At 43.2% G+C, this 12,774-nt stretch overlaps 1 protein-coding gene across 14 annotated transcripts in view; it reads left to right on the top strand.

Annotated features, from left to right (window-relative positions):
* The window catches only part of DCAF6 (DDB1 and CUL4 associated factor 6), a 1,246,835-nt gene extending 1,235,668 nt beyond the window's left edge, over positions 1-11,167 (top strand). For 13 of the 14 annotated variants that reach the window (XM_056557692.1, XM_056557704.1, XM_056557702.1 and 10 more), the window contains one exon: positions 10,964-11,167. In XM_056557692.1, the coding sequence (XP_056413667.1) occupies positions 10,964-11,022 (59 nt within the window). In that variant the 3' untranslated portion in view covers positions 11,023-11,167. The remainder of the gene's footprint in view (positions 1-10,963) is intronic. The other variant, XR_008888854.1, reaches the window with a different exon arrangement.
* The last annotated feature ends 1,607 nt before the right edge of the window (positions 11,168-12,774 follow it).

Genomic DNA, 12,774 nt, shown 5'->3' with positions numbered 1-12,774 from the left:
ACTTGGGTGTACCTATGCGGTATGTACTGATGAGGGCAGTAATATGCCTAACTATTAGCAGAAAAAAATCTGTATTTTTGTAAAACACCAGCCGGTGGATACTATTGTGTGGACTTTGACGGTATGGAGCACCTTGACAGCTTAACAGGTACTAAATGGTACAATACTTGGATGTACCTATGTGGTATGCACTGATGAGGGCAGTAATATGCCTAACTATAAGCAGAAAAAAATCTGTATATTTGTAAAACACCAGCCGGTGCATACTATTGTTTGGACTTTGACAGTATGGAGCACCTTGACAGCTTAACAGGTACTAAATGGTACAATACTTGGATGTACCTATGCGGTATGCACTGATGAGGGCAGTTATATATGTGTAACTATACACAGAAAAAACTATTTAAAAAAAAAACAGCTGGTAAATAGTATTGTTTGGACTTGCACAGTATGTAGCCAGCCCCTTGACAGATTAACAGGTACAAAATGGTACAAATGCACTACAGTCCACTGAACAATTACGTATTTCTGAACAGCAGCAGAACCCAACAGTGGAGCACCACAAAAAAAAAAAATCCAGGGATTAAACCCTAAATTGCACTCTGTTACACAATTCTGAGCAACAGAAGATTTGTGGAGCAAATAAAAATAAACTCAATTGGGCTGAAAAATGAGGAGATCTGTATGAGGCAGCTAACAGCTATCTGCCCCTCTCCGCTGCAATGCTCAATAACGTGAATAGGAGGTTTAGCTATCAATGATCCTTCTGAGTGTAACAGCAAAGTACTCTGCACTCCTGCCTTTCCCTAATGCTGATGTGACTAGCAGTTGCAGTGTAACGCTGTGGTATGAGCTATTCACACACACGCAGTCCCGTCCTCTCCATCTGAGTGCATAGATGAAATGAAGAGAGGCAAGATGGCCGCCGATTATATAGGGCCTGTGACGTCACAGGGGTCAGTGAACACTCATAGGCTGCATCTCACATGTGATTCAGGGTCAGCCCGCCTACCTTCATTCCCGCCGCTGTTTCCCGCCCTCCCATAATCCCCTGCCCCATGTACTCACATGTGGATCCGCCATCTTAGGTCTCCAATAGCCTGGAACACTGTAAAATGGAGTTTAATTAAGCGATTCGCGCTATAGAATCGCGGCGATATTCGTATTTGTTGCAAATCAAATTTTTTAATGAAATTCGTAACGAATTCGGGTTTGTCCACTTCGATTCGCACTTCGATTCGCTAGCAAGGAGGAAAAATCAAAAACGGAAAAGTCCTTAAAGGGCAAAGTCAGATACAAAAACTTTTGATATGTTGTAAAGCATGCAAAACTAATAGGTTTTGCAACTGCTTTCATTAGAAATTTTTCAGTATTTCATACTGAAAAAGCCAGTTTAACAACTGCCCCCCCTGCCTGCTTGGACATATACTAGTCCTGCTGTGTCCATGCATCATCACCTATGTCATGGACACACTTCTTTGATTGCCAGCTATGAGCGCTGGGCTCACAGCTGGAGGAAAAATCCTCCCACTGTCAGCTTGTGTCCCACTACTGTCAGCGAGGACAAGCTGGGAGTTGCAGTTTTGCTAATGCTAGGTGAGATGTGAGCAGACAGCATACTAAGGGAGGGGTCGGAGACATGCACAGTGAGGCCATGCCCCCTCCCTTTGAGAGGAATTCAGACTAATGAGCTAAATTAAAAGTGTAGTAAAAAAATTAATAAAGGTGCTAGACACATAAAAAGTGGGTCAGATTCACATACAGCAGTCTTTTTTATTCACACCCAGGCATGCAATGGGGGAAACAACAGCAGAACAGAAGAAAGGAACAAGCCAAGTGGCTTCCCAGTTTGGCTGAGGAGGAATCCTTTTTACCACACTGAGACCTGTTCTGTGAGGATTATGTTCAGTTGTGCATCTTTAACAGGCTTCAAGAAGTTAGGGGGTGAATGCTAAACAAGGCAACTCGCCCATTGCTCTACCATCACAGAGCCCCAAAGTAGAAAATTGGTAGATATGTCCCAGGGTACAAGTCCTCCTCAAACAGTCGAACAACTGCAACCCAGCTGCCCCCCACAGGGCGCTTCAGCACCCCACGCATCTCCATACATCACCAGGTTGCCAGGAGCCCGACACGGCCTGAACAGTAACTCCAAGAGACGAGGAGCAGTGCAAGCAACATACAGACAGTGTGAGAAGGGGGAGAAGTCACAAGGCCCTAGAGGAAGCTAAAGCTCACATCTGCATCATGCTTTGTCCGGGATCTCCCTGATCTGGGTTTTTTCTTTTTAACCCCTTAAGGACCCAGCCAATTTTCACTGTAGGATCTAGCCATTTTTTGCACATCTGACCACTGTCACTTTAAGCATTAATAACTCAGGAATGCTTTTACTTTTCATTCTGATTCCGAGATTGTTGACGTATTCTACTTTTTATTAGTGGAAAATTTTCATCGATACTTACATAATTTCTTGGTGAAAAATTCAAAAATTTGATGAAAAATTAGAAAATTTAGCATTTTTCTAAGTTTGAAGCTCTCTGTTTGTAAGGAAAATAGACATTCCAAATAAATTATATATTGATTCACATATACAATATGTCTACTTTATGTTTGCATCATAAAGTTGACATGTTTTAACTTTCGGAAGACATCAGAGGGCTTCAAAGTTCATCAGCAATTTTCAGATTTTTCACAAAATTTTCAAAATCAGAATTTTTCATGGACCAGTTCAGGTTTGAAGTGGATTTGAAGGGCTTTCTTATTAGAAATACCCCATAAATGACCCCATTATACAAACTGCACCCCTCAAAGTATTCAAAATGACATTCAGTAAGTGTGTTAATCCTTTAGGTGTTTCACAGTAATAGCAGCAAAGTGAAGGGGAAAATTCAAAATCTTCATTTTTTACACTTGCATGTTCTTGTAGACCCAGTTTTTGAATTTTTACAAGGGGTAAAAGGAGAAAAATCCTCAAAAAATTTGTAACCCAATTACTCTCGAGTAAGGAAATTCCTCATATGTGTATGTAAAGTTTTCGGCAGGCGCAGTAGAGGGCTCTGAAAGGATGGAGTGACAATGGGATTTTTGGAGAGTGAGTTTTTCTGAAATGGTTTACGAGGGGCATGTCACATTTAGGAATAGGGGTAGAGGGGTAATAGGAGAAAATGCCCCACAAAATTTGTAACCCCATCTCTTCTGAGTATGGAAATACCCCATGTGTGGACATCAAGTGCACTGCGGGCGCACTACAATGCTCAGAAAAGAAGGAGTCACATTTGGCTTTTGGAAAGCAAATTTTGCTGAAATGATTTTTGGGGGGCATGTCCCATTTAGGAAGCCCCTATGGTGCCAGGACAGCTAAAACCCACCCATATGGCATCATTTTTGGAAACTACACCCCTCAAAGAACATAACAAGGGGTACAGTGAGCCAGGTGTTTGACTACTTTTTGTTAAAGTTAGATGTGTAAATGACATTTTTTTATTTTTTTTTCTAAAATGATGGTTCCCCCCAAATTTTACTTTTTTAATAGGAGAAAATGCCCCCCAAAATTTGTAACCCCATCTCTTCTGAGTATGGAAATACCCCATGTCGCGACGTCAAGTGCAATGCGGGCACACTACAATGCTCAGAAGAGAAGGAGTCACATTTGCAAATTTTGCTGAAATGGGACAGGCATGTCGTATTTAGGAAGCCCCTATGGTGCCAGAACAGCAAAAAAATAAAACACATGACATACTATTTTGGAAACTACACCCCTCAAGGAACGTAACAAGGGGTACAGTGAGCCTTAACACCCCACAGGTGTTTGATAAATGTTCAGTAAAGTTGGATGTGAAAAGGAAAAATTTGATTTTTTACACTAAAATGCTGGGGTTAAGTGGTAAAACGAGAAAATGGCACCGTAACTTTGTAGATACATTTCTTTTGAGTAAGGACATACCTCATATCTGGGTGTAAACAGCTCTGCGGGTGCACACCGGTCACAGAAAAACAGGAGGGCAGTCAGGGGCCTTGAGCTTCTGCATAGCTGCTTATGGAGCCAGAACAGCGGGACCCCCCTCAAGGAGCGTTACATGGGGTAAATGACTAACAAGGGGTACAGTGGGACATAAAATTATAAAACAGGTTATGTTCCCAGAATGATGACCCAGAGCATAGCCAAAACTTAAAAATATGCCCACCCCAAACCCTATGCTCTGAATCATCATTTTGGGAATGTGATGTGTGTGGCCGTCCCTAACCTGTTGCCTCAAATGCGCACCCGCCCAGGTGGAGAGAGAGAGCGCTGCGCATTTGAGGGAACACAAAAAAGTCCCGAAAGACCGATGATAGTGACTCAGTGACCCATGACCCATTTTTTTTTCTTTAAATACCCCCAGAGGTCTTATCAGTTTTTTTTTTATATAAGAGTTTTTTGGGGCAATTTAGTGGTTTTATGTGGTTAAAACATGGAATGTACTCTGAACTTGGTACATTGGGGTCAAATTATGGAAAATTTAAATGAAGAGCGAACATTTAGTACTCCATGGAAGTGTGATACTCCCTGAAGCAGTTTTTAATGGAGAGGCCCGGATGATCGGGGCAATTGTCACACTGAGTGGTGGTGTTTTCTGTATCCTCCTCTTGTAATACACTCTGCATCTTTTCTGGGTTCGTCCCTCCTTTCCAGTGTGGGGGACCTCACCTGCAAAGTGTTGGCCTGGGATGATCCTGGCACCTATATTTCCAGTTCCTTGGGAAGTCCGGCCTGCTCTTTCCCAGTCGCCAAAGATCAGGGCCTTTAGGACTTCTTCTGGAACTGGAGGAATGTCCCTGTGTTGCCAGCATTCTGGTACAGTACAAAAGAGTTATACATGGCAACCTGTACCAAGTAGACCGCAACTTTTTTGTACCATATCCATGTTTTCCGCATGGCGATGTATGGCTTGAGGACTTGATCAGAGAGATCAACTCCCCCCATATACCGATTGTAGTCCAGAATACAATCGGGCTTGAGGACCGTTGTTGTGGTACCTCGCACAGGGACAGGTGAGCTGCCGTTACCATGAATTGTGGTCAGCATAAGGACATCCCTCTTATCCTTATACTTGACCAGCAACAGGTTTTCATGGGTAAGGGCACGAGACCCACCCTTGGGAATAGGTGTCTGGATCAAATTTAGAGGGAGGCCTCTCTGGTTCTTCCGCACGGTCCCATCTAATGGCAAGGGATGTGAACAGAGGGATGCTGGCATAAAAGTTGTCCACGTACACGTGGTAACCCTTATCCAGCAATGGGTGCACAAGGTCCCAAACGAGTTTCCCGCTAACACCCAGAGTGGGGGAACATTCTGTGGGTTCAATACTGGAATCCCGTCCCTCATGTACTCTAAACTTGAAAGTGTACCCGGAGGTACTCTCACAAAGTTTGTAGAGCTTCACGCCATACCGCGCCCGCTTCGAGGGAATATACTGGCGGAAGATGAGTCTCCCATTAAAACTGCTAAAAGACTCATCTACCGAGAGCTCCTTGAGCGGTACGGAGACCTCCAAAAATGTGGCCCCAAAGTGATCGATGACCGGCCTCACTTTGTAAAGCCGGTCATAGGCGGGATCACCTCGGGGGGGACATGCCGCATTATCTGCATAATGCAGGCATTTCCGAATGGCCTCGAACCGCTTCCATGTCATGACCATACTGTAAAGCGGGGTCTGGTATAGAATGTCCCCGCTCCAGTACTGTCTGACACTGGGCTTTTTGACCAGGCCCATATGCAGCAAGAGGCCCCAAAATGTGTATGTAGTATGTAGTGTGTGCTTGGGGTGACTGTATTATATAACGAAGTGTGATTAGAAATCCCACACCATTATATGGGGGGGGAGGGGAAATGGGGTGCCAAATGCAGCACCCTGAACCCCTAATAGGGCCCGGGTCACGCTGAAAAAACTGCGGCGGACGCTTGAGCACCTATTAGGGGGTCTTGGGGGGGGATTTTGTTTTTACTTTTTTTTACTTTATTTTACTTTTGACTCCTACCTTTCCCTTTTCTGTATCCTGTACCTGCTCTAAGGTGGCTTCTTCTTCTGTGAGGGGCTCCGATCTCGGTAGAGGGGGGTTCCATGGCTTCTTCTTGCAGTTCTGACAGCTGACTGAACTCAGTTGTTAATCCCTCCCCTGCCGGCTGCTATCCAGCCAATAGCAGCGCTCTTGGGGGGGGGGGGGGGGAGTGACAAAATCGTCACCTCCCCATAGATACAGGAGGTGATTGGGATTTTATTTGATAGGACTTTTTGATTCCTTTTTGGAATTTTTTTTAGGGTATACAAAGTAAAAAAAAAAAAATATGCCATTGACCGTGCAGTTTAATTAACATTATATTTTTATAGTTCAGACATTTATGCATGCGTCGATAACATATATGTTTACTTTTGTTTACATATGATGCAGGGTCAGCTTCTGAGCAAGACATGAGCGAATTTACAGTGATTTGATTCATCACGAACTTCTCAGCTCGGCAGTTGCTGGCTTTAGCCTGCATAAATTAGTTCAGCTTTCAGGTGCTCCAGTGGGCTGGAAAAGGTGGATACAGTCCTAGGAGACTCTCTCCTAGGACTGTATCCACCTTTTCCAGCCCACCGGAGCACCTAAAAGCTGAACTAATTTATGCAGGCTAAAGTCAGCAACTGCCGAGCCGAAAAGTTTTTGACGAATCGAATCACTGTAAATTTGCTCTTCTCTACCCTGCGTCCTTAAGGTGTTAAACAGGAAGAAGACACAATATAAACCCAGGCTAAATCTAAAACTTTATTAATAGATATTTATTTTGAAATTTTTATACAGTATATACAGTGGGTAAAAAAATTGTACAAGAGAAACAAAATTCCCTTCAATAACAGGCCAGGATTTTGTACAAATATCCTCAACCTGATATGCTATGACTTATTTTAACCTAACAAAGTAGAAGGATTTTTTATATATTTCAGGACATTTTGTGGTTTGGGAAGAAAAATAGGGAGAAAAATAATATGTAGAATATGTTACATGAGGAACATCTACATAATTTCTTTTTCTAAGTGTATTTGATTTCCTTCCTGTGCTATAAAATGTTCTCATTATTTTTAGGGGTTGTGCAGTCTTTTTTTTTTTTTTTTTTGCAAAAACAGCACCAAAAATGTCCACAGGTTGTAGCACTGCATCTCAGTCCCATTTACTTCAGTGGAGCTGAGCTGCAATACCACAAATAACCTGTGGACAGGAGTGGTGGTGTTTTTGCGAAAAAAAGAAAAGAAAAAAGATGCTGCATGTTTCTAATACTGGACAAGCCGTTTAAGGGGTGCGTTCACATGAGCGGATTTGCAGCGTATTTTAACCCCTTGCCGACCTATGACATACCTGTACGTCATGAGTGGGAAGGTGTTCCTGACCCATGACGTACCAGGTACGTCATGAACATTTTTGCCGCTACTGATAGCCAGCCATCTTACCATGCGACCACGGGGGGTTTCATCCCCCACCCCCCAGCGATCGCTGCTATCAGCTAGTCAAATCTGACTAGCTGATAGAAGCGTTTCGCTATGAGAATACTTAGCAGTGCGGTGTGTGAGTCCCGATCAAGGGGATCGGGACACACACCGCGCTGCTAAGTGTCCCTTACCCGTCCCCCGGCGTCACTTACCCAGCCATGCGGTGTCCCGAGCGGTCCCGGCGTGAGCGTCATCCTCCAGGCGGTCCCGGGGGTGGTGCGTCCCGGCGGTGAGTTTGCAGCAGCAGGGCGGCATCTTCATTGGCAGCAGTGAGATCACCGTAAAGCGATCTCACCGCTGCCTCTGGGAGTTTCAAAACTGCAACTCCTAGCATGCCCAGACAGCCTTTGGCTTTCTGTGCATGCTGGAAGTTGTAGTTTTGCAACATCTGGAGGTCCACAGTTTGGAGACCACTGTATAATGGTCTCCAATCTGTGCTCTTCCAGATGTTGCAAAACTACAAATCTCAGCATGCTCAGTCTGTCCAGGCATGCTGGGAGTTGTAGTTCTGTAACATCTGGAAGAGCACAGATTGGAGACCATTATACAGTGGTCTCCAAACTGTGGACCTCCAGATGTTGCAAAACTACAACTCCCAGCATACCAGACTGCCCAAGCATGCTGGAAGTTGTAGTTTGGCAACATCTGATCCTTCAGATATTGCCGAATTACAACTTCCAGCATGCCTGGGCATGCTGGGAGTTGTAGTTTTGCAACAACTGGAGGCACACTAGTTGGGAAACATTGTCCGTTTCCTAACTTAGTGTTTCCCAACCCGTGTGCCTCCAGCTGTTGCAAAACTATGACTCCCAGCATGCACTGACAGACCATGCATGCTGGGAGTTGTAGTTTTGCAACAGCTGGAGGCACACGGGTTTGGAAACACCAAGTTAAGTAATAAACTTTCAAGTGTTTTGCAACCAGTGTGCCTTCAGCTGTTGCAAAACTACAACTCCCAGCATGCACGGACAGCCAAAGGGAATGCTCGGAGTTGTAGTTTTGCAACAGCTGGATGTTTGCCCTCCCCCCAATGTGAATGTACAGGGTACACTCACATGGGCTGAGGTTTACAGTGAGTGCTGCAAGTTTGAGATGGCGCAAATTTTGCGCTGCAGCTCAAACTCCCAGCAGGAAACTCGCTGTGAACCTCTGCCCGTGTGACTGTACCCTAAAAACACTACACTACACTTACACTAACCTAAAATAAAAAGTAAAAAAACACTACGTATACACATACCCCTACACAGCCCCCCCTCCCCTCCCCAATAAAAATGAAAAACGTCTGGTACGCTACTGTTTCCAAAACCGAGCCTCCAGCTGTTGCAAAACAACAACTCCCAGTATTGCCGGACAGCCATTGACTGTCCAGGCATGCTGGGAGTTTTGCAACAGCTGGAGGCACCCTGTTTGGAAATCACTGACGTACAATACCCCTATGTCCACCCCTATGCAAATCCCTAATTTAGTCCTCAAATACGCATGGCGCTCTAACTTTGGAGCCCTGTCATATTTCAGGGCAACAGGTTTGGGACACATATGGGGTATTGCCGTACTCGGGAGAAATTGCCTAACAAATTTTGGGGGGCTTTTTCTTGTTTAACCCCTATGAAAAGGTTAAGTAGGGGTCTACACCAGCATGTTAGTGTATAAAAATTAATTTTTTTAAACTGACATGCTAGTGTTGCCGCATACTTTTCATTTTCACAAGAGGTAAAAGGGGAAAAAAGACCCTTGAAATTTGTAATGCAATTTCTCCCGAGTACGGAGATACCCCATACGTGGGCGCAAAGTGCTCTGGGGCGCACAAGAAGGCTCAGAAGGGAGAGTGCACCATGTACATTTGAGGTGATTTGCACAGGTGTGGCTGATTGTTACAGCAGTTCTGACATAAACGCAAAACAATAAATATCCATATGTGACCCCATTTTAGAAACTACACCCCTCATGGAATTTAATAAGGGGTGCAGTTAGCATTTACACCCCACTGGTGTATGACAGATTTTTGGAACAGTGGTCTGTGAAAATGAAAAATAAAATTTTTCATTTGCACAGTCCACTGTTTCAAATATCTGTCAAACGCCAGTGGGGTGTAAATGCTCACTGCACCCCTTATTAAATTCCATGAGGGGTGTAGTTTCCAAAGTGGGGTCACATGTGGGGGTCCACTGTTCTGGCACCATAGGGGATTCCTAAATGGGACATGCCCTCCAAAAACCCTTTCAGAAAACCTCACTCTCCAAAATCCCATTGTCGCTCCTTCAGTTCTGCACCCGCCGAACACTTTACATACACATATGAGGTGTTTACTTACTTGAGAGAAATTGGGTTACAAATTTTAGGGTGATTTCTCTCCTTTTACCCCTTGTAAAAATTCAAAAATTGGGTCTACAAGAACATGCGAGTGTAAAAAATGAATATTTTGAATTCTCTTCTTCACTTTGCTGCTATTCCTGTGAAACACCTAAAGGGTTAAAACACTTACTAAATGTGCAGTTTTTATAATGGGGTCATTTATGGAGTATTTCTAAAATGAAGACCCTTAAAATCCACTTCCAACCTGAACTGGTCCCTGAAAAAGTCCGATTTTGAAAATCTTGAGAAAAATTGGAAAATTGCTGCTGAACTTTGAAGCCCTCTGATGTCTTCCAAAAGTAAAAACATGTCAACTTTATGATGCAAACATAAAGTAGACATATTGTATATGTGAATCAATATGTAATTTATTTGGAATATCCATTTTCCTTACAAGCAGAGAGTTTCAAAGTTAGAAAAATGCTACATTTTCAAATTTTTTATGAAAATATCAGTGAAATTTTACCAAAAACATAAAGTAGAATATGTCACGAAAAAACAATCTCGGAATCAGAATGATAACTAAAAGCATTCCAGAGTTATTAATGTTTAAAGTGACAGTAGTCAGATGTTCAAAAAATGCCCAGGTCATGAAGGTGAAAATGGGCTGGGTCATGAAGGGGTTAAGCTGCAGATCCGCCGCTGAAGGACCCTCTGTATCCTGCTTTTACATGTGCCTGCTCAGAGTGGCAATACGCCGCCACGAGCAGACACAGTGCGATGTGCGAGTCGCTGTGTGCATGCGCAGTATACTTCACGGCAGCTCTTGGCCTAGCTCATTGAGCAGCGGGAGCGGCCGCAATGTGAGCGAGTACACCGCGCATGCACGGCGACTCGCACATCGCTTCAGTGTGTCTGCACATAGCGGCGTATTGCCCCTACGAGCAGGCACATGTGAAGGCAGAATACAGAGGGTCCTTCAGCGGCGGATCCAGAGCGAAATACGCTGCACAAATGTGTGCACGTACCCTAATATGCGTCTTTTTTATTTGTATTCCTATAATTCTCTTGGGCTGAATCAAAACTATTTGTGGTTTGTCATGACTTTTCAATATTTCACTATGATAGGCTCTTGATGGGCTAAGACTTCTTTGTCTTCTTTACAGACAGAACAGAGCAAAGTGAAGAAGGTACTGCACAAGAAAATGTGAATGAAGAAGAGTGAGATGGTTTACACTATATCTACATAATATGTACACTATTCCTTCTTAAAACAGTAATATTTTGGTTCAAAGTTCTATTCTTTATTGTAAGTAGAGCCTTAAAACACATTGTGTTATATAGTTTACAAATAAAAAGAATACTTGTTATTATTCAATCACGTCTTGTCTGGTGGATTGCATTTGAAAACAGGGATCTTTTACCTTTGGATTACTCAGCAGGCAGTGGTAAACTGGTACGAGGTGTAGAAGCCAGCCGAAAGAAGGGGGCGGGCAAGCTTGATAGCAATGCTTTCTAATCAGTGGCATCTGACATAGGAGGTTTAAATTCCTCACTGTTTTATTATACACAAGTAGCAAGTCGCATAATCATAATATAAAGTATATCTTTATTTCATCACTTAAAAACAATGAATATATATTAATTCTGGATGTTTAAAAATGCTTCAGACAAAAATGCCAGTACAGTGCCACATGTACAAATAAAAGCCTGTGCAGAGGAAAAGTTGCCCATGGCAACCAATCAGATTTCTTCTTTCATTTTTAACAACAAAATGAAAGAAGCAATCTGATTGGTTGCTATGGGCAACTCAGCAACCTTTCCTCTGTACTGGTATTGATAAATCTCCCCCATAATGCCTAGTGGGTAGCTTGTTCTCTATACAAAGATCCAAGCTACCTATACAGTGTAGAAGGGTAAACCAGGGTACCTGCAATATCATTCACTAGTGGAGGCATACCACAATGATGACCTGAATGATCCAACCGTTCACCCAACTATCCTATATGTAAACAAACAGTTGTAATATAAATCACTCATCCATACTAGGTTAGGAACTGCGCTCTTGTGCCCGGGCGCACTTTTGCTCCTTCCTCAGGGGACTTACTGCTTACTGCTCTATGCCTCACTGCTTTATGCCTGATTTATTTTAACAAATGTGAGGGTTTTTTTTTACATTACACAGTAGAAATCACTTTGTTAAATGTTAATAATTTTAAATAACTATAAAAAAAAATCTTCCTTTTTTGGGATCATGGCAGCTTGTCTGTGTGTAGGCCTGGCTGGTTGTAGTGGAACATCCCTTTGATAACAATTCGTGTCAGGTAGGAAAAGTAGATTTAAAGACTTTGTCATCATCATGTACTTGAAGATGCTGCTATTGCTCCTTCCTCTTGCAGACAGAGGGAGTGGAGTGGTAACTCAGGGAGAAGCAGAGTGGACCCCCGTTCAGCAGGTGTTTGCTGTTGGATACCCATGGCAAGCTGGCTGCATAGCTTGTCTCTATAAAAATCCAATTTAGCCTCCTTTTGAGAACGTGAAAAAAAATCCCCCCATTCTGGCACTATACTGAATGTTACATAGTTACATAGTTAGTACGGTCGAAAAAAGACATATGTCCATCAAGTTCAACCAGGGAAATGTCTTAGAGTGTGGCTATCCAGAAATCATCTTGCTCACTCATAGAGATGAGTGAACTTTTGAAAAATTTGATTTGGCCGTTTTGCCCAATTTTCCGAAAAAATTTGGTTTGGACTGAATTTATTTGCGGTGAATCGCTATTTAAAACGGCTATGTCTGGCCTACAAAGAGCCTCAATAGGGGTGTAGAGCTCTTTGTCTTGTCCTAACACGCATAGAGAGTGTGCTGTGTTAGTGAAATAATACTGTTATTCAGTATGACATGCAGATTACAGGCATTGCTATTAGAATCACTGCTGCAGAGCATCGATGGGGAAGCAGGGAGACCGTAGGGTGTC

The sequence above is a fragment of the Hyla sarda genome, chromosome 2 (genome assembly GCF_029499605.1).
Source record: "Hyla sarda isolate aHylSar1 chromosome 2, aHylSar1.hap1, whole genome shotgun sequence".
Classification (NCBI taxonomy): domain Eukaryota; kingdom Metazoa; phylum Chordata; class Amphibia; order Anura; family Hylidae; genus Hyla; species Hyla sarda.
The sequence above is the reverse complement of the archived record's forward strand: the minus strand, read 5'-3'. Positions and strand labels throughout refer to the sequence as shown.